Raw genomic sequence first — 22852 nt, forward strand, 5'->3', positions numbered from 1 at the left:
TTTTTTTTCACTGATAGACATTTTTGTCATGACTCTTTTTTGCCATTATAATCAGTATTGCTGAAGCTTTATTTTTCTATTATATGAACCAAAAAATAAGATGGTTAATTCATGGATATATACATCTTCAACCTTCTTAGGTAATGCAGATTGTTTTCAGAAGTGTTTGGCCTATTTTACTAATTTATACTTCATTAACAGTGAGATTATTTTAATTGTAGTTGGGCACAATACCTTTGTTTATTCATTTACTTCTATGCGTCCTGAGGATCGAACCCAGGGCCTCGCACGTGCTAGGTGAGCGCTCTACTGTTGAGCCACAACCCCATCCCCAGTAGAGCATTTTTTTAGTGTTATTTGATTATAATGTTAGTTGTAGTTGTATATGTAGTTTTTCAGTGTATTCATTTGTGGTTTTTACTTTTCTATTTTATACAAGAAGTTTCTCTACTCCATGGTCAAAAGTTATCTTGTATATTTTTTATTTAATTTGATTTTGGTACTGGGGATTGAACCTAGGGGCACTTAACCACTGAACCACATCCCCAGCCATTTTTATTTTTTATTTTGAGACAGGGTCTCACTATGTTACTTAGGACCTTACTAAGTTGCTGATGCTGGCCTTGAACTTGCAATCCTCTTGGCTCAGCCTCTGGAATCGCTGGGATTACAGACATGCCCCAACATACCTGGCTGTATTTTTTAGAATCTTATTAAACTTTTGCTTTTTCACATTAATCTATCCACCTGAAGTTCACTGTTGATGTTTGATATGAAATGTTCTAATTTTATTTTTTTAATCTCTGTGGATGTACAATCAATTCTCCTACAATTTTTATTGAGAAGTTCATTTTTTCTCCACTATGTTGCAATGCCATCTCTGTCATATGCTGTAGAGTGGGATCTGTGTTTAGACTACAATTATGAATTTGTAATCTGGAGAATTGAGATCTTTACAATTAAAAAAAAAAACAGAATACCTCCTTATCCACAAATATGCTATGTAGTTTTATCTTTTTCAATATCTTCCAATAACTATAATATATTCATAAAATCCAAGACATGCTATGTGAGATTTATTTATAATTTCTTGTGTTTTTCGTTGTTTTAGCAATCTTAATTTATGTCTTTTCAAATTACATTTTTTAATAATAGGTATATAAGAACAAAATTGGCATTTATGTATTTATTTATTTTTATTATTAGTTGTTCAAAACCAAAATTGACATTTTGAATATTGATCTTAATTATGTTTGTGTAAACTTTTCTGAAGATTGCTTTAAGTATTGGATTTTAAAAAATATGTCCCATTTCAAGTATTAGAGTTTTCGTGTTTAGGTCTTTGCGCTGAGTGTTGAATTCTATCAAGTACTCTTCCCTGCACTTGACAGAGTGATCATCTCTTTTCTCCTTTAATGTGATACATTATACTCATAGATTTTATACCACAAAATTAACTTTAAATTCTTCTAGATGTGGTGTATTCATCTTTGATACATTACTGTAGTTAGTTTACTCATTATGTAAGTTTTTATCTATTGAGTGTGAAACTGGCTATATATTTTCCTTTTCTGTTGTCTGTTATTCGTAAAATTGATTGGTAAGTCTTTCCCTTAATCTCAGAAAGAGTTAGTAATTATTCATTTTATATTTATTATTATTTTTTATGTATTTAGGTTATTTTGTACCATCTCATTTTGTGTTATTCTTCCCATATTCTATGCTCCCCTGCCTGTTTTGGGGGTAGGGGTACCGAGGATTGAACTCAGGGCCATTCGGACCACAGAGCCACATCAGCCCTATTTTGTGCTTTATTTAGAGACAGGGTCTCACTGAATTGCTTATTTTTTTGTTCCCCATTTATTTTTGCATCTGACATCTGTCTTCTGAAACAATTTTCTTTCTTCTTGCAATATTCTTTAGAAATTCCACTTGTTTCTATTTACCTGATAATGCCTTTGTTTTGCCTTTTTTCTTAAAAGATAATTCTGCTAGTTATGTAGTTCTAGACAATTGACTTTGTTGAAACACTTTAGCAATATGAATCAGATGTCTATATTCCTGTCATTCCCTCTTTCTTTTCTTTTTTATTACTAAAGATTGAACCCAGGAGAGCTACATTCCCAGCCTTTTTTTTTTTGTTTTTTCTTTTTTTTTAAGAGACAGTGTCTTGCTGAGTTGCTAAGTGCCTCACTAAGTTGCTGAAGCTGGCTTTGAACTCAGGATTCTCCTGCCTTAGTCTCCCAAGCCGCTGGAATTACAGGCATGTGCCACCGCACCCGGCTCTGCCTTTCCATTTTTTCCCCTCAGTTTAATACCTTCCTTTTGTTTTTAATGTCCTAGAGTTTTACCATTTATTTTTCCTACTTGTAATTTACTGTTTTTGAATCTGAGAATGAGTGGGGGTTTTGTTTTTTTCCTTTGTTCTAGAAATTTTTCTTCTATTATCTTTTTGAATATCATTTCGCCTCCATTCTCTTACTTGCTCTGTGCATGGTCACTTAACCATCCTTATTTTCTGTATTTATCTTCCTTTGGTTCATTATATGTAATTCCATCAGATTTCTCTTCATGGTCACCAATTCTTTGTTCAGCTATTATGTAATCTGTTTAAACTGCTCATTAAATTTTCAGTTTTTAAAAAGCATTTATTTTTTAGTTGTAGTTGGATGCAATATCGTTATTTTTATGTGGTGTGAGGATCAAACCCAGGGCGTCGTGTTTGGTATGCGAGCACTCTAACACTGAGCCACATCCTAGCCCACATTTTCAGTTTTAATGATAAAATTTTCAATTCTATATAGTTGTTTTCATAGTCTTTTTTTAAATTAATTTTTTTAGTTGTAGATGGACACAATGTCTTTACTTATTTTTAGGTGGTGCTGAGGATCGAATCCAGTGCCTTACACATGCGAGGCAAGTGCTCTACCACTGAGCTACAGCCCCAGCCTCTCTTTTCATAGTCTTGTATTCTGTATCCATGTTTTTGTTTCTGGGTTTTTTTTTTTTTTTTTTTTTTTTGGTACCTGGGATTGAACTCCAGATCACTGAGCCACATTCCCAGCCTAACTTGTATTTTATTTAGAGGCAGAATCTCACTGAGTTGCTTAGCACCTTGGTTTTGCTGAGGATGGCTTTGAACTTGTAATCCTCCTGCCTCAGCCTCCTTAGCTGCTGGGATTACATGTGTGCACCACCATGCCCCCCTGTATTCATATTTGTTTTTGTTCTTTATTTCTTTTTTTTGTTTTTGTTTTTGTGGTGCTGTGTTTGAACCCAGGGCCTTGTGCATGCAAGGCAAGCACTCTACTAACTGAGCTATATGCCCATCCCTGTTCTTTATTTCTTGAATCATTAAACCTGTTCCGACATCTGAGTAGGTAGGGGGTTAGTTGTGTTGTTTTTTATTCATGGTGGCTATTTTTTTCATGGATTTTAGATTTTTTAATTGTGAATCTCATTTTAGTAACACTAACAAACCTCAGTTAAAGGTTTGTTCTTTTAGAAAAGGTTCATGTGTAGGTCTCCTGAGTGCTCAGGAGTTTTCCCGCTCTTTACATCTCTAAATTTTATTGGCTGAAGATTTCTTGGACCATCAGGCAAGTGTAAATTTGTCCCCTAACCTAGTTGAGGACTAGCCTGTGATAACAAATTCTCAGGAGTGATGCTTTTGCCCTTGAACCAAAGCTGAGTGTACTTATCATCGCCCTTTGCAAATACATACATAGCTCTCTCGTTCTTTCTTTCCTTTCCTCCTTCCTTCCTTCCCACTTTCTTTTCTTTCTTTCTTTCCTTTCATCTCACTAAGTTGCTTAGGGGCCCCCCTAAGTTGGTGAGGCTTGCCTTGAATTTTTGTCTTCCTGCCACAGTCTCCCAAGCTGCTGGGATTGTAGGCATGTACCACCATGCCTGACCGTTAAACCATTTTCAGTTACCTTGTAGAGAGGAGGTGATGAGCTTCTCAGAGCTTCCTGTAAGGCAGCTGCTGGTTACTGATTTTATGAGGATTCGTGACAATAAATCTTCGTAGATCCTCAAGCACCTTTGAAAAGATGTGATAGTGCACAATTAATTCTTAAAGCAAAATTGCTTTTGATTTAAGAGAGCTTTTTTTCAATAATAGGCTTATCAAGTATTGTCTGTTGGGCTTCAGGATGAGATCTATTTGAAAAAGGATTTCTACTGCTAAAGTAATGGAAATCCCGAACTGCTGAAGAGCATTTTAACTTATTGAGTCTTTTTAGGTTTTACCTATAATTTTTAAGAACTTAATTTTTATGGTTTATATTTTTAGTAGTAGATTAAAACTCCATTGGTTTTCTTCCTTTATCCCATATCATCAGCTATATATAGACATCAAACAAAGCTGTTATTTTTTCCTATATGTGATTGCAAAATTTGTTGTAATTGCAAAAAATTGATTTTACATTTAAAACAAACTATTGGGGGCTGGGGGTGTGGCTCAAGTGGTAACTCACTCTCCTGGCATGCGCAGGGAGCTGGGTTTGATCCTCAGTACCACATAAAAATAAAAATAATGATGTTGTGTCCACCGAAAACTAAGAAATAAATACTTAAAAACTCTCTCTCGAAGGGAGGGGAGGGGGATAGTAAGGGGTAGGAAAGGCAGCAAAATATAACAGACACTAGTATGACAGTATAAATGTGGATGTGTAATCAATGTGATCCTGCAATCTGTACACATGGTAAAAATGGGAGTTCATAATCCACTTGAATCAAATGTATGAAATATGATATGTCAAGAGCATTGTAATGTTTTGAACAATAAAAAAAAATCTCTCTTTAAAACAAAACAAAAACTCTCAAAAAAAAAAAAAGCTGTTTTGGGCTGGGTCTGTGGCTCAGTAGTAGCGCACTTGCCTAGCACATGCAGGGTCCTGGGTTCAATCAGCACCACACAAAAATAAATAAAAAATAAAGGTATTGTGTCCAACTACAACTAAAAAAAATTAAAAATAAAAAAAAAATAAGCTGTTTACCTTTTAACTGTTAAAAAACAGATCTTGGACTGAGGATATAACTTGATGGTAGAGCACTTGCTTAGAATGTGTGAGGTCCTGGGTTTAATCCCCAGTACCACAAAAAAGAAAGAAAGAAAAAGTAGAGATAAAGGAAGGAGGTGTTATTAATAATGTAAGGACTCTAGAGTCATATTTGGTTCATATGCCACTGTATAACTGAAAACCATATAACCTCTTTGAACCCTGAGATTCTGTTAGAAGAAAGGGCATCTACTGAAAGTATTACCTGTACAGTTAGCATTGTGTGAGCATGTACAACAGGCAACATAGCACCTGTATAAATACAGAATGAGTCCTTGACAAACTTCCAGCTTGTTAGAGCAAACCTTCTCTCTGAAGAGTGTTATTTTCCAGTGTGGCACAAGTTAGAGATTTCCAAAACATACCAAATTATTATTTCTTGTAGTTTGAGCCTGAATTTGACAATGTTTATTACATATTAGGGACTATATATTTTAATTAGTGACATTTATGGGTTTTTTAAATTGTCTTTTATATGTAGATGGATGCAGTAACTCTATTTTATTTATTTATTTTTATGTGGTTCTAAGGATCGAACACAGTGCCTCACATGTTCTTGGCAAGTGCTCTACCATTGAACCACAACCCCAGCCTGATATGTTTTTATATAGGTGTATTTTTTTTCTACTACTCATCAGTCAACTTTATCTTAAAATGAAATAGTTGAGTTCATTTACTTGAGTCCTTGATCACTTATTCTCTTTAAGAAATTTGTACATGTGCTTCAAGTTCAATAGGAAACATTTTAAGATTTTTTAAAAAAAAAAAATGTAACCATGTTAAGTGCTTGACAGACCCCTAAGATTTGTGAATTTTGCTTTTCTCTAAATATTTTCTCAATTCTGTTGTAAATTACCTAAACCAGTTTGGGAACCAAGGCATGCCTATTGGAATGTCATAATTTTCAGTTAATTCACGATTCTAGTGCTATAGGAATACTTAAAATAAACGTGATTGCTTTTGTCCTTCCTGATGGAAGATAATGATGCTTGTAAAATTCTTGGTAACCTGGAAGATGGGGTGGGTACATATCACTTCTTCATTATGTACATTTAAGCCTGAGTTTTCTATGTGTCAGAATTATCAGACTCCATGTAACATTAATATCCTTGCTAGGAAGTAAGCTGTGACTATAAGATAAATTATCTTTTTCTCTTCCAGTTGAAGCTAAAATGACAGAAGCTGCAGAGTCTGCAGTTGGGCCCTGTAATGGTTCTACTCATGTTGAGTCCTTTAATGATTCTACTCACATTTCTCTGCAAGAAGAAAACCAATCTTCTGTCACTCAATGCCTCCCTGACAATTCTACGATTACTGAAGAAGGCTTATTTAGCCAAAAAAGTTTCCTTGTTTTGGGTTTTAGTAGTGAAAATGAATGTAATATTGGAAATATCATAAGAGAACATGCTGGAAAGATTGTATCCCTTCCAAGCAGAATTGTGGCTGATTATGCTGTGGTTCCTCTGCTGGGATGTAAAGTAGAAGCAACTGTGGGAGAAGTGGTCACAAATACATGGCTGGTAAGAAAACACTTCACAACTGAAACACGATATTGAAGGATATTGAATGCTATTTATTCTTAAGGCACTTAGTTTTGACTACTGTCTGAATGTTGCTTTTAGCCAGGGAAATTGTAAAATAGGAAAATATGCAAGTGTCTTGGTTCTAATTCTGGTAGAGTAGAGGTTACTGTTCTAGGGCCTCAGTAGCAACATTGCTTTACAGGAGGACACTCCTGGTTAGCTCTCTCATACAGTTTATCTTCTCTTAACAACCAGAGCTTGACATGCACTTTCTAAACTTCTTTAGAATTAAGAGAATTCTAATGTGAAGGAAGGCTATTTAAGGCAACTTTCAGTAACTCCAATAATAAATCTTACTGATTTTAGATATTTGAATATGATTAATTGATGTCTAAATTTCTTTAAATGGTATTTGAAATGAATTGAGAATGAACATATCCAGGTTTGTATTAAAGTAAAATTTTTTGTGTGTAAACTAAAGTTACTGCTGCTATAACTAAACCAGTGTTAACCACTGGTTTCTTATTTTAGGTTGGTTTTCTTGTTTCTCTTGTCTTAAAAGGTTACTTGTATAGACTATCAGACTTTAATTGATCCAAGGTCAAATCCTCTCTTCACACCAGTCCCAGTAATGTCAGGAGTGACTCCTTTAGAGGATTGTGTTATTTCATTCAGCCAGTGTGTTGGAGCAGAAAAAGATTCTTTGATATTCTTAGCAAATCACCTTGGAGCAAGGTATGTAATATTTTCAGTGTAACTGCTATCGTGGTATATCTTGTAATTTGTTTTGACTTACTGGAAGGCATTCTAATTAAAATTTGGCCAGGCATTTTTGTTGTATTTGTGGGGTGGGTGGTGTATCTTTGTGATGGCTCAAGGTGGTGGAGGGAAAGATGGTACTTGATGGGTGTTTGGCAAACCCGTTTTAAGACTATAGGCATTAATGCTTTCTTTACTTAGCCACCAAGAAAGGGAATATTTAAGACTGATTCATGGGCCATTATTGAGTAGTCCTTGTCTAAGCATTATATACCTTTCCATGTGTCATATGGATGATTTATTATTTTTTTCAGTACATTTGTCTTTTCAGCCAGAAATGCAAATGGTAAGCAGGAGTAATGAGTACTTAGAGGGACAAGAAATGAATTTAAGTTACTTCCAAAATCCACATTAGCCCAATCCCTAATTGATCATTAGATGATGATTGTTTAAAATAGAAAATACCAAACCATTTTATCAGTAAATGTAAATTAACTAAACTTTATGTTAAAAGAAGAACACTATTTTATTAGATCATAAGGCAATTATACTTCTAAAGACATCTAAAGCAAACTGATTCAGACTTTGGTTGGGGGGAGATGACAAGGAAAGGTACAGAAATTCAAACAAAAGGAGGAGAAGGGAGTGGCAATTTTACAATCAGGTTCAAATTCAAATCAGAATGCATTAAACAAGAAAAAAGAAGAGCACTGTAAGTAAACAGTGCTATTGACACTAAAGATAAAATGTATGGAGCATCATTAATCATTCATAGGACAGAACCAACAGGAAGCTTGAGGTGGAATTAACAGAAATATTTGTAGTCTTTAATTCTCATGTTTTACTTCATGACATGTCAAATAGACAATATGAGGAAAGACATAGACTTAAATAGCATAGTTAATTATATATCTACCATGAACATAGCATGTAAGAACAAAATTGACATTTTGAATATTGATCTTAATTATGTTAATTTAAACTTTTCTGTGCATTGCTTTGAGTATTGAACATACCTCTAAGTCCCGTGGAGCACTTGTGAATATTGCTTGCAAGACAAATTTACCACATCATTGCCTCAGTAAATTCCCTAAAGTAGGAAGACTACAGACTGCATTTTCTTATCACAGTGCAAAGAAAAACTAGAAGTGAATAGCAAAAATAGAAAATTGAGCTGGGTGCAGTGCAGTGGGACACACCTGTAATCCCAGCAACTCAGGATGTGAGGTAGAAGAATCCCAAGTTCAAAACCAGTTTTAGCAAATTAGTGAGGCAGTTATCAACTCAGCGAGACCCCTACTCTAAATAAAATACAAAAAAAAAGGGCTAGTGATATGGCTTGGTGGTAACGTGTCTCCCCCCCACCCCCACCCCCGTGGTGATTACAGGCATGTCCCACTGCACCTGACTTGATTGTAATCTTAAAGTGCTATTTCCCCACTAAAAGAAAGCTTGGAAAAATGGTTAACTCCAGATCTGGGAGAAAAAATGTTTGTATAAATCTAGAACATTTTTTCATTCAGATAACAAAAACATTATTAAAGATAACAAGAAGGATAATATTCAGAGTACCTCCATTGACCAAAATAGGATTATGTAAGTATCATTAAAGATAATAGCATGCAGAGAATGCATTCATGGCTTCATAATGGTACTAAAGAATCTAAGGTAATTGATCACCTCTTTAAAATGCTAGGAAAGCAGCCCTTTGTTCTGAAAACTGGCAAGGGGAAAGAATCAGCTATTTATCCTGCTTTTCCTGTACAGTCAACATTGGGAACATGTGAGTGGATAAGGCAAAGTTTCCTTTTTTTAGAAATACTCAACAAATGGAGAAGGAATGATGGAATTATGACCCCAAGTGAATGAAAGAATCTATGCATTGGACGTCTAGAGTTACACAGCAAAGAGATAGCCAGACATTATGTGCCTCCTGATGTGTCAAGAAAGCACAAGCAACTTGAAGTAGTCTTGCCAAAATAATCAAACCTCAATCCGATAATGCTGCTCACTTGAACTGCTGATTTAAAGGAAATACAGGAGAGTAACATGTTAAGCTGTACCACAGTAAAAATCAGCAAAATCTAGATTTGAGAACAACTCTACAGTACAAAGATTCCAGTGTCTTCAACTAATATATACTAAGGGGTGAAGAAAGAAGGGAGGATCCTGTAAGCTAAGACATAAAAAACTAAATGTACAGTTTCAGGATTCTTATATGATTAAAGAAAGGTAAAGAGGTGATGATCATAAATGTCCAAATAGTGGCTACTATTAAGAGGTGAGGAAAGAGGGTCGTATGGCACACTGGAGAAATTCAGGGATAGACTGCAAGATTCTGTCTTCTGACATGGATGGTGGATATAAGGGTTTGTACTTTAAAATATTTCATTGAGCTGTGTATGTATATGTATTTTTCTATGATCTGTATTTGAATTAAGCAATAAAAAGTGTTTCTTAAAAACTGAGATTACAGAAAATAACAATAACAAACATGACAACAGACTCCATTGGATACAGCTAAAGCAGTGCTCAGAGAAAAGTTCAGTAAATGGCTATGCAGAAAATTAATATACAGAAATCAGTGACCTTTATTTAAATAAACAACAGTTAGAAGAGCTAATGGAAAAAAAAGGCAAGTTTAACGTAAAACTTGAAAGAGCTACAGAAAACTTATAAGATGCCCTTGAGGGAAACAAAATAGTCTTGAATAGTAAGGAAAGATCTACATGTCCTTGGAAAGGAAGACTAATATTCATGAGATTTCTGTTATCTTCTATGCTAACGTGTAAATTGAACATGATCCCAGTAAAAGTACAGTAATTCTCTCTTGTCCTTGAGGGAAACATTCCAGGATCCCCAGTGATCTGTGATTAAGGTTAATGTATGATTTAGGGAAGAGATGAACAATAATAAGAAAATAGAACAAATATAACAACATATCATAATTAAGGTTACGTCAGTGTGGTTTCTCACATGTGAACATAATTGCAATTCCACTGAAGTTCATCTGGTAACTGCTGTGACTGCTAAGTGACTAATGGTCAGATGCTGGACAAAGGGATGATTCATGCTCTGGGTGGGACAGAGTGAGGTAATATGAGATTTTATCATGCTTTCAAAATGGTATACAATTTAAAATGTATGGATTGTTGATTTCTGGAGTTTTCCATGTAATATGTTCAGGTTGCTGTTGACTAGGTAACTGAAACTGGATAAGGGGGCACTACCAACTATATATATATATATATATATATATATATATATAATTAGGGAAGGCACTAAGCAAACTAATTCTAAAAATCTTATGAAAAGATGAGTAAGCAAGAAAGTAAAAAATCCAAAATAGAAAAATTGGGGCTAGCCCTAACAGTTATTAAACTATATTTTGTAATATCTCACTAAATAACAGCATAGTTCTAAGTAGCAAAAATCTCAATGAATTAACAAGACTAGCAGTAGATCTAACATAACTAGCAATTTATGATAAAAGTGAAATTCAAATTATTAAGGAAGAGATGACTTCTTTAGTAAATGGGATTCAATAAATTTGGAGCCATATTTCACATCAAAATAATGGATCACTGAGTTAAAGTAAAAAATAGAACCATAAAAGTACTAGGAGAAATTTGGGAGATTAAAAAATCTTAAAAGTCAACAAATAGAGCATAAAGATTCAGGTCAGAAAAAAAACCGAATCATTTCTATTTCAGATGATAGACCTCTGTTTCTTCCCCTTGTTCCCTGTTTAATATTTTATTATCTTGATCTACTCGCTTAGATTCTTATTTTTTTTCATGTCTCTAAAATATTGCTAATTGATAATATGGAGAAAATCAATTGAGATTATGTATAAAAATGCTTTGGGAAGTTATAGTGGATATAAAGAAATAGTGTTATTGGGACTAGGATTGTGGCTTAGTGGTGGAGTGCTCGCCTGGCACGGGCGGGACCCAGGTTCGTTCCTCAGAACTACATAAAAATAAAGGCATTGTGTTGTGTCCATCTACACCTAAAAAATAAATATTAAAAAGAAAAAGAAATAGTGTTATTAATAGTTTTCTCCTGTTATTTGTTCTGTGTATCCTTTTGGAATGAAAGGACAGGTGGGTAATGACTAAGGAGGTAATTTTTCTGTCCTTTGAAAGTCTAATTTGCTTATGATTTTTTAAAAGTTTTTAATTGTAATAGTAAATTTTTAATCCTAGAATTAGCACTTGTGAGGGAATTAGCTTAATTTAAAATAGAAAAGGCTAACTTTAGTCAGTGTGTATTTTCTTAAACCTACATGAACGCTAACAATACTGTTGTATTAGAGATTTGTTCTTAGTTTGCTGACTTATTATGAGTATGACCGTTTGCTTTTCTTTAAATATAAATTTCAGCGTTCAAGAATTCTTTGTTCGCAAATCCAATGCAAAGAAAGGCATGTTTGCCAGTACACATCTTATATTAAAAGAGCCTGTTGGTTCTAAATATGAAGCTGCAAAGAAGTGGAATTTGCCAGCAGTCACTATAGCTTGGCTTTTGGAGACTGCTAGAATGGGAAAGAGAGCAGATGAAAACCACTTTCTGATTGAAAATTCACCTGAAGAAGGTTAATACTTTTATTCTCTCTGTATATATACATATATATACTTTTATTTTATTCTCTGTATGTACATATATATGCACATATATGTATTTGTACGTGTGTGTGTATATATACATGTGTGTATATGTACACACATATATGTGTATTTTACAACTTGATGGTTTCTAGGATATGAATGTTCCAAAGCTGCTTTTAAGGAAGACCATTTCTACTTTTCATGTTGAAAAATGATGCAGTGAGGCAGGGGTGGGAGGAAACAGCCTCTTCATGGCGGCATCCCTGGGCAAACTTCAGGAACAAATTGGCAGCTTGGGTACCTCTCAGACCCATTGTTTATTTACCCAGACATACAGGAAACTTACAACTGAGGCAAAAATGAGTTTAGGTCGTATGAAAATTTCATTAAGGACTTTTTAAAAACTTGAGTACATGTAACTTGGATTTTCTTTTTATTCTACCACTCACTAGTTTGATAACTCATTGATATTTTTGGCAAGTGGGCTATTGAGACCATTTTAATATCTAACAAGATGAAATAAGAAATCTGTTTTCATTAATTATTTGTTTTCAACTAGTGTGCCTGTCTAACTCATGTGTTTTACTACATCATCTGGTTTGCTTTTTGGAAAGTAAACTACCTGAGTCTTAACATTGAAAAAAAAATCACTTCTGGTGTACCTCTTTAGAGGAAAAAGGGGGATATTGGGTAGCTCATATTTGTATCTTTTCTAGAACAAAGATTGGAAACTAAAATAACAAATGGAGAGAATCCAAATCCAGATACTCCTACACATTCTTGTATACGTGTGGAAACTCACAGAAGAACAGCCATTACACCACTGGATATGAACCGCTTTCAGAGCAAAGCTTTCCATGCTGTGATCTCACAACATGCTGGGCAGCTCTCGGCCTCACCAGCAGTAGAACAGCCACTGCAGAAGGAGCCCTCATTGCACCTGGACACACCATCAAAATTTCTGTCCAAAGACAAACTCTTCAAGCCTTCCTTTGATGTAAAGGTAAGGTATAAAGGAAGTGGCCTCCAAGTTACCAGTATTATAGATCGTGAAGGTCCAAATTCTATATCACCTCTGAAGTAAGCAGTAGTAAGTTTTCCAGAACATAGTATTGAATCCTAATATATACCTAGATGGCAGGTATAGAGCCATGAGGTGAAACTAGGACATCAGGTTCAAGTCCCAGATCTCTCGCTCCAGGCAGATCATTGAGCCTATCTGAGTTTCATTTTCTCTTTTCATACAAAGAGGATAATAGCACTTGCTCTGAAAATCCACAGGTTTATTTTAAGGATCAATTGAAATAATATGATGAAATGATTTTTATAAACTACAATAATGTAAATATATGCTACTTTGTGTATTGTGCACCCAAGGCTTAGATTCTCCAAATGTCTGCAGTATCACCTTTTAGCTGGTTTCTTTAGAGGAGATAAGCTAAGTCTGTTTCTTTGATCTGAACAGGGTAGTCTGGTTCTCTTTTTGAGAACTTCATTTGGAAATCAAAGGCTAATGTAACCTTTTCAAATGGTTTCTTTTTATCTTCCAAAGATAATTTTCTTCATTTTTCCTTTAGTAGTTTTGGCCTTTCAAGTGGCTGTTCAAAGTATTGCCTATGGTTTCTTTTGGGGGTGGGGTGGGGGAGGTACCAGGAATTGAACCCAGGGACTCTGCACTGAGCCACATCCCCAGCCCTATTTTGTGTTTTATTTAGAGACAGGGTCTCAGTGAGTTGCTTAGTACCTTACTTTTTGCTGAGGCTGCTTTGAACTCGAAATGCTCCTGACTCAGCCTCCTGAGCCGCTGGGATTATAGGTGTGCGACATCGTGCCTGGCCTTATGGTTTTTTTATCCAGGAACTTTTGCAAAATTATTATACTCATTCATCTCTTGCTGTTTTGCTCATAAGGAATGAATAAGCTACATTTTAATAATTTTTTGCTTAGTGTGTTTCAAAGTGGACTTACCATAAAATTTACAGATTGTTCATGTTTGAGAATTTATTTTTCAAACATGAACAATCTAAATTTTATGATATTCTCCAAACTAATTTATATCTTTATCTTGGATCAGTTTCAGTGATCCACATGGGGAAAAAAAAAAAAAAGTCTAACAGCAGACTTAAAATCTTAAACTTTCATGTGAAATCTCCTCTAAAGTAACATTTTGTAAGTTGTAAATTGTGATTATACTCTTCTAGTACCTTAAGAAATGGAGGGAAATTACTGTCTTGGGAACTGTGAGGTCTAGGTCAGGTCTCTTCTTTGCTTCTTGTTGCCTTTACAGCACGTTGACCTCTTTGGGCTTCATTATTCCTGCCTGTAAAATAATGGAGTGAATCCAGGTAATCTCCACAGTCTCTCAGCTCACAGACCTTTTGAAGACTAAATGAAATAATATTAGAAGGCAAGAAAATAATCAAAATTCTCTTATAGGTTCCTTGTAGTAAAAGCTTTGTAGTTCTGAAATAGACTTAAAATGGTACAAAACACAAAAGAGTTTTCATTATTTAGACCCATAGTTTATTTAGCAGTATTTCCTCTTCTCTTTTCCTTTTTTTGGTGATACATAAACTAAAGAAATGGATTACGTGCATTGCTTTGCCAAACTGATGTAATACATATATTGAATTCTTGACTCAAAACACAAAAAGGGCCTATGGAATGATCACAAACAAGAAAATGGACATTTATCAGTCCTCACAGACAGCAAAACAAAAGACCCACCTCTTATTTAAACTTAATTATTGAGTTGATATACATCCAAAATACATAGTAATGTATTGCTAAATGAAATACCAGTGCTAACAATGGGGAAGTTTCCATCCATGTTCAAATACACACCCTTGACAACACCACAGAACATTCCTCATGTTCCCTTTCCACTGCCGCTTCCTTGCCAGAGGTGGCATTCCTGGCTTTTCACACTATAGTTGTGTTATGCTTGTTTTCACTTTTAAATAAGTGGCATGGTAGCATGTATTCTTTTCAGTCTGTTTTATTGTTTTTGTTCATTCTCCATTTAGGAGATTTGACCATGCTGTTGGTGTAGCTATAGTTTGTTTATATAGTCCATTGTGTGGCCATGCACAATTTACATTTCCAGCATACTGGTAATGAAGAGTAGGTGATTACTAGGTTTTTCCAAAATAATAATTTGTAATATCTTGCAAAATGATGTTATTGTGAACATTCGTGTGTGTGTGTGTGTGTGTGTGTGTGTGTGTGTTAGTTATTTGATATATACCTAGAAGTGAAGTTGCTGGGCTACATTTCAGTTTTAGTAGAAAATGACAAACTGCCAAAGTGGTTTTACCAGATAATCCTTTCACCAATGGAGTATTGCCAGTATTCAGTATAGCTCATTCTTGCAAATACCTAATATCATCAATTGTTTTGTTTTCCAGTTTTTTACTTGGAAATAATTTCTAATTTTATAGAAGTTAAAATAGCACAAAAAGTACATGTACTCTACTAACATGTAGTATTTTGAATGTATATAAAGTCTTTTAATTTCCAGATGAAAGGACTTACTTTGCTTGATCTTTTTTTGAGGGGAGGGTGTGGTATTGGGGATTGAACTAAGGGGTACTTTATCACTGAGCTATGTCCCTAGCCCTTTTATATTTTTCTTTTGAGACAAGCTCTAAGTTGCTGAGGCTTTCCTTGAACTTGCGATCCTCTTGCCTTAGCCTCCCTAGTTACTGGGGTTACAGGCTTGTGCCACTGTCCCCCACTTAATTGCTAGTTCTTTTACATTGTGTTCAGAGTATTGTTTGTAATATTTTATTTCACAGAACTTACTCTGGTATTTGTGCTCTGGTGTTTAATAGATTTTTGAGAAGATGGTACATTCTCTATGTAAAGATACAGTGTTTGATACATATCATATATATCCAGAGATCTAAATTATTGATTATATTGTTTAAATCTTTTATTTCCTTTCCTATTTGTTCATTTCATACACAGAAATGTTTTCAAGTTTCTTATATTTTTATTTCTTTTGGAATCTCATCTGGTTTTTGTTGAATTTTTTTATTTAAAAATATTTATTTTTTAGAAGTAGTTGGACACAATACCTTTATTTTGTTTTTATTTTTATGTGGTGCTGAGGATCGACCCAGGGCCTCGCATGTGCTAGACGAGAATTCTACCATTGAGCCACAATCCCAGCCCCTGGTTTTGTTTTAAATAAATAGTTGCTGTATTTTTTGATACATAGAATTCATAAATTATGTTAGTTGGAATGTGGAATGTGGCTTTCAATATTATAGAAATCAACTTTGATATTAGGATTTCATTCCCTGTTCCCTTTTTACATTTGCCTCATAAATAAATATGTATTTTTTAATTTTTAACCTTTTTGGATTGCTTGCATTTTAAGTATATCTTCTCTGACTTAGTTGGGTTTTGCTTTATGGGCCAATTTAAAAATCTTCTAATTAGGTAAGTTAAGCCTATTCATGTTCAAGATGACTTCCTTGATCTTAGTTGTCATAATTTGATGTAATTTATGATTATGCATACATATTACGTGTCTTTGCTTGGCATGACCTCTCTATTTTTCCTTTTCGTATTAAGGGTAGATTTTTTTCTTCTTCTCCTGGTTATTTTTATATTAATACCTTATAAAGTACCCTTAAATCACCCTTTTTTTTATTGTTGGTTGTTCAAAACATTACATAGTTCTTGATATATCATATTTCACACTTTGATTCAAGTGGATTATGAACTCCCATTTTTACCCCATATACAGATTGCAGAATCATATCAGTTACACTTCCATTGATTTATATATTGCCATACTAGTGTCTGTTGTATTCTGCTGCCTTTCCTATCCTTTACTATCCCCCCTCCCCTCCCCTCCCCTCTTCTCTCTCTACCCCCTCTACTGTAGTTCATATCTCCCCCTTGTATTATTTTTCCCATTTCCCCTCGCTTCCTCTTGTATGTAATTAAATCACCCTTTTCTTTTATTATTTGTCAGTTTTTTGGGGGATGAGTATTGGGGATTGAATTTGGGCACTCAACCACTAAGCCACATCCCCAGCCCTATTTTGTAATTTATTTAGAGACAGGATCTCACTGAGTTGCTTACTGCCTCACTCTTTTACTGAGGCTGGCTTTAAACTCACTATCCTTCTGCCTCGGCCTCCCAAGCTACTGGGATCATAGGCGTGCACTGTCTTGTTTGTCAGTTTTCAATTGTGTCTTTACTCCCACTTGTTGCCTCTGTAGCAGTGATCTTACTCTTCTTTTCCCCTAGCTCTGTTCTACTATTTTTTGTTGCATTTTTTTACTCTGTCAGAAAATAAAGGGTTAATGTGTTCTTCAACCCATGGACCTCATGGTTGTTGGGTCTTAATTCTACATTCAAATATGTGAAATGCTTACTGTCCTTTATGGAGTCTTCCATCATCTTTTGGTAGAATGAAGTTCATTCTCTAGTAGATCTCTCAAGATTGGCACATGTGCACAATATTGCTTTTGTTTGGCATGTTCACAGGTTCTGCTATGGCCTTAATTCTTCAAAAGATTGCTTGCTTGGATGTACCATTCTTGGTTTGCAACTTTTTCTGGAGTTTCCTGTACATGTTCCTCTACTACTGTCTTGCTTTGTATGTGTCAACAAAATCCATTTTGAAAAAACTACGTATCATGTCTTTAGAGATATTAGAAAAAATTTTCAGAACCTGTTTTGTGTCACTTATAATAGTGACTGTGTATCTTTTTGCCTAGAAGCCATATGAATTGTTTTTTTATCTTCAAAATCTATTGGTTTACAAGAATATGTCTCCATATTAATTAACTTCAATCAGTTCTTCCCAGGATGTGATAGGTTTTCAAATGTTTAGAATCTGGTCCCTTCAAATTTTTGGTTTGAGAGTTTAGAAGAATGGAGCTACCTATCAACTGAGTGAGTAAAACAGGTTGAAACTGGTATCTAAACATTCTGAGTTCACATTTAGACACCCGAAATTTGAGATACTTGTAGATATCCAAGAACTGTTTTCAGGGCAATTCCATATACAGCCTGAGGTTGGTCTGGACTTGATAGAAATTTGGGAATATGAATTCATAGATAATATTTCAAACCCTATGAAAATAGTATATGCCTAGAGAGACATATACTAGGAGAAGACAAAAGAAAGAAAGAACACCTCAAAGTGTTCAACTTAGAAGAGAAACCAGCAAAGAAGGCTGAGAAGGCACACAGCGGGCAGGGATTGGTGGGGAATCAATAAAGAAAAGTACTTCAGAGAAGAATAGAGTACTAACTATATCTGATGCTACTGAGAGAATAAGAAAGGTAAGAACAGAAAGTTTATCACTGGATTTTTGCATTATGAAGGTCAATGATGAGCTCAACAGTAAAGATTTTGGTGGTATGGTAGATAGGTATGAAATCTCTCATGGGTTTCTAAGAACTAGAGACATTGAAGTGGGATGTAATATAATATGCTGGTAGTCCTACCCACTCTGGAGGCTTGGTTGGGAGGATCGCTGGAGCCTAGGAGTTCCAAGACCAGCCTGAGCAATATGATTGGGAGATCCTGTCTCCAAAGGAAAAAAAATGGAGTTATGGACTATAAATTGTGCCATTAAGGAGTCTTCATTGTAAGGGAGGCCAGGAAATGAGGTTATATTTACTAGGGCAAAGAACTGTCCAAAGACTGTTTTGTGTTTAATATAGAAGAAACTTACGTATGCCAGTGTGACTGATCTAGTAGAGAGCCAGGTGATGGTGCAAATGAGAGAAGGTGGAATTGGTGGAGCCACATCCTTGAGTTGGTGAGAGGGGTCAAAATCTGGTGCTTTGGTCAAGGAAAATACCAGGAGGGCAGTAGTGTTGGTGGCATAGGTACTAAAGCCAGGTATTTATGGTATGGGAGCCTCTAATTTCTTTTATGTATAAAGAGTCCTCTAAAATTTCCTGAAGAAATTTTTATAATTACCATCTAGAAAGATTTATCATTGTTTTTGGAACATAGATTAAATATTTTAAATATATATAGAAATAATGTAGATCCTATTAAAAACAGGCAGAAATAGTGTAAAAAAATCTGAAAGGAATAATTGAGGGTAGCCATTGGTCCTGCTGGTTATTAACCTATAAAATTGTAATAACTAAAGCAGCATGTTATTGTCACATGAATACTCAAACAAATGTACAAGATTATGCCCCGTTGATTAGAAAATTTATTATGTGATAAAGATGGTGCTCAAATCAGACAAGAGCAGCCATCTGAAAACACAATTGAGATTAAAGCCCAGACTTTATATTAGAATAAATTTTAGATGGTCAGATATTTAAATGCAAGAAATGAAGCCATAAAAATTCTAAAATGAGGGCTGGGGTTGTGGCCCAGTGGTAGAGTGCTTGCCTAGTATGTGTGAGGCACTGGGTTCAATCCTAAGCACCACATAAAAAAATAAATAAAAGGCATTGTGTCCGACTACAACTAAAAAAAAAATAATAATAATTCTAAAATGAACCATGAGTTAGTTTTTTAAAAATAAAGGAAATAAAAGACTCACATGAATTTGACAGCATTAAAAAATTTTGCAAATTGCAAAATTTGATAAATGATGAGTTGGGACTGAATATGTGGGAAGTATATCACAGTAGATACATACACTTATAAATCAACATGAAAGAATGTGACAGTGTATTCATATATGTGAATATTAAAAAGACTAACAACCCAATAGAAAAATGGGCTAAGATGGGGCACATAGTTCTCACAAAGAATTAAATTATTCATGCATAAATATATTTAACCTTAGTAAGTATAAAGAGTGAAAATTAAAGCGTACAGATAAAATTATGTAACCTATTAGACTGGACAAAAAAAGAAAAATCTAAGCCAGGTGTGGGTGGCATGTGCTTGTAGACCCAGCTACATGTAAGGCTGAAGCAGGAGGATCTCATGAGTCCGGGAGTTTGAGGCCACACAGTAAGACCGCATGTTAATGAAAAAAGAGAAAAATGTGATTATGTTACGTATTGTCAGACATGTTTGGAAACATTCTCACACTTTGTTCATGAGAATGTCAGTGTTGGTGAATTCATTTTACTTGAAAAAGTCCCTTTTTTCTTAGTTTTTCTTTTTATCCGTCTATCCTCCTTTTTCTCTTTGTCTTTGCTCTTTCTTTCTTTCTCTCTTCTTCTCTAACTTTCCCTTTTCTGTGTATATGTAGGATGCACTTGCAGCCTTGGAAACTCCAGGAGGTCCCAGCCAACAGAAAAGGAAACTGAGTACACCACTCTCAGAAGTCATTGTCAGAAACTTGAAACTCGCTTTGGCAAATAGTTCTCGCAATTCAGTTGCTCTTTCTGCCAGCCCTCAACTGAAGGATGCCCAATCAAAGAAGGTAGACTTAGTTTTCTTATCAACTAGAAGTTTTTAACTAAAATGTTTAGAATAATAGTGGCTGATATTTTCTTTTATCTTTTACATATAGGAAGACACTCCAAAACCTCTTCACAAAGTTGTGGTGTATGTTAGTAAAAAGCTCAATAAGAAGCAGAATGAACTAAATGGAATTGCCGCCTCCCTAGGAGCAGATTACAGGTAGTTGCCCATCTTTGTTTTGGTGATGACATGGACTGTGTTTATGAGGGATTCTAAAAGTTATCATGAGTATTTACAAGAAAATGTTTATTTCACCTTTCAGTCACATTTACAAAATGACTTTCAAATTTCCACATCTTTTGAAAATATCATCTCACATATCAATTCATTCTTCCATGTATATATATTTTTAAATTTTGATTTGTTATATATGACAACAGGATGCATCATGATTCATAATATACATAGATATACATCTAGAGCACAATTTCTCATATCTCTGGTTGTACACAAAGTAGAGTCACATCCTTCAGGTCTTCATACATGTACTGAGGGTAATGATATGAACTCCAGATAGGGCAAAGGGGAAAAGGGAGGGAGGGGAAGGGAGGGGTATAGGGGTAGAAAAAACGATAGCATCCATGTATATTTTTTAGAGATATAAGACAAATTTTTCAGAACCTGTTTTGTGTCACTTTTAATAGTAATAGAAACTTGGGATACATGAATGATCAATACAGTTTAAAAGAATTCCTACTTTCAAGCCAGGCTTCATAGCGCACATCTGTAATCCTAGTGGCTCCAGAGGATGAGGCAATAGGATTGCAAGTTTAAAGCCAGCCTCAGCAACTGGGTGCTCAGCAACTCAGTGAGACCCTGTCTCTAAATAAAATACAAAATAGGGTTAGGGTTGGCTCAGTGGTCAAGAGCTCCTGAGTTCAATCCCTGGTACCCTCCCTCCTTTGTATCTTTTTTTCCTTCTTAAGAGAGAGGTTCTTGGGCTGACATGTACCTCAGTTGTGGAGTGCTTGCCCACCATGGAGGAGGCCTAGGTTCAAACTAAGCAATGCAAAAAACAGAGAGAGAGAGAGAGAGAGAGACTTATTATGTTGTCGTGGCTTGCCTCAAACTCTGGGCTCAAGTGATCCTCCTGTGTCAGTCAACCCGGTAGCTGGGGCTGAGGTCTGGCTAATTGGTGTCATTTTTAGGAATTTGGAGACTAAGCTGTCAGATGTGCCTTCAACCTAAAAGTCTTAAGCTAGAAACAGGTCCCAAGTACAAATAACCTGAGTGTCAGGGACTAAGAGACTCAACTGTTCCAGCTACTGTTGTGCTGGCTTTGTTGATCATTTGTGTTCATCCACTCATGGGTAGTGGTTGGTTTTATAAATGACAAATAATTTGAGGAATATGATTATTAGTTTTATCTTCTTCTTTCAATTAGTTTCCCATTTGATAAAGAATTAAGTCAGGAGAATATAAAAATAAAATTTACCTGTAATAGGGGGCTGGGGTTGTAGCTCAATGGTAGAGCACTTGCCTAGTATGTGTGAGGCACTGAGTTCAATTCTCAGCACCATGTAAAAATAAATAAATAAATAAAAGCATTGTGTCCACCTACAACTAAAAAAAATTTTTTTTAAATTTATCTGTAATAGTTATAAGCCTCTTAGTATTTAATACATCTTGTGAAATAGTAGAACTTCCTTGTTTATTATAAGATTTGAAATGTTAGTCCCTCTCAGTATAAAAAAAAATGATAAAATTTATTGCTGAAATTCCTAAATAGAATTTAACTGTTCAGTTGTATTAATTTTAGTTAAAACTGCAGAAAATAACTTATTTATATAGAGAGCATAACTTTTTATATATAAAACATTCTAGATTTCATCTAATTATAAACAATCAATTTTGCCTATATGATTTTGTGGAGACATTACAAATCATACCGAATATGGAATAATTGTGTATGCAACTGTTCATCAGAATTCTAGTGTCCCTGCACCCTGTTCCTTACCCCTGATAAAATACTAGCACCCTCCAGCATATGAATATATTATTGTAACAACCAAAGTTTTTCTTCATACCTCTTAAAGTAGCACCTGCTGACAGGTCCCAAGTACAAATAGCATGAGTGTCAGTGGAAATATTGGTCTAGACAAAGGGTCAGTGACCCATCATCTGGGTTTTTGTAATAAAGCTTCATTGAAGCATAGCAATGCCTGTTCATTTGTAAGTGGTCATTGACTGCTTTCAAATAACAAGGCAAGAGTTGAGTAGTTGCAAAAGACATTTGCCTGTAGAGTGTAAAGTGTTTGCCATCTGGCCTGTTTAAAAAAAAAAAAAAATGATAGGAACTATCTATAGCTATTTGTTCTTTCTTAAAGGGCCTCTGGGGACTAAAACTCATAGTTTCTGTATTATCACAGTGGAGTTGAATGGTTAACCCAAGATGATTGATTCTGTTTTTTCTGAATTATCTTGATAGTTTATTTAAATATTTTTGTTTTACTGTTTCTCCCTCTGTTGACATACTAGTG

At 34.9% G+C, this 22852-nt stretch overlaps 1 protein-coding gene across 4 annotated transcripts in view; it reads left to right on the forward strand.

Moving 5' to 3' along the window:
* The window catches only part of Topbp1 (DNA topoisomerase II binding protein 1), a 54453-nt gene that overhangs the window by 14766 nt on the left and 16835 nt on the right, over positions 1–22852 (forward strand). For all 4 annotated transcript variants that reach the window (XM_076868043.2, XM_076868045.2, XM_076868044.2 and 1 more), the window contains 6 exons: positions 6225–6583; positions 7149–7321; positions 11731–11942; positions 12672–12958; positions 20158–20331; positions 20422–20531. In XM_076868043.2, the coding sequence (XP_076724158.1) occupies positions 6225–6583; positions 7149–7321; positions 11731–11942; positions 12672–12958; positions 20158–20331; positions 20422–20531 (1315 nt within the window). The remainder of the gene's footprint in view (positions 1–6224; positions 6584–7148; positions 7322–11730; positions 11943–12671; positions 12959–20157; positions 20332–20421; positions 20532–22852) is intronic.

This window comes from Callospermophilus lateralis, chromosome 10, assembly GCF_048772815.1.
Source record: "Callospermophilus lateralis isolate mCalLat2 chromosome 10, mCalLat2.hap1, whole genome shotgun sequence".
Classification (NCBI taxonomy): Eukaryota; Metazoa; Chordata; class Mammalia; order Rodentia; family Sciuridae; genus Callospermophilus; species Callospermophilus lateralis.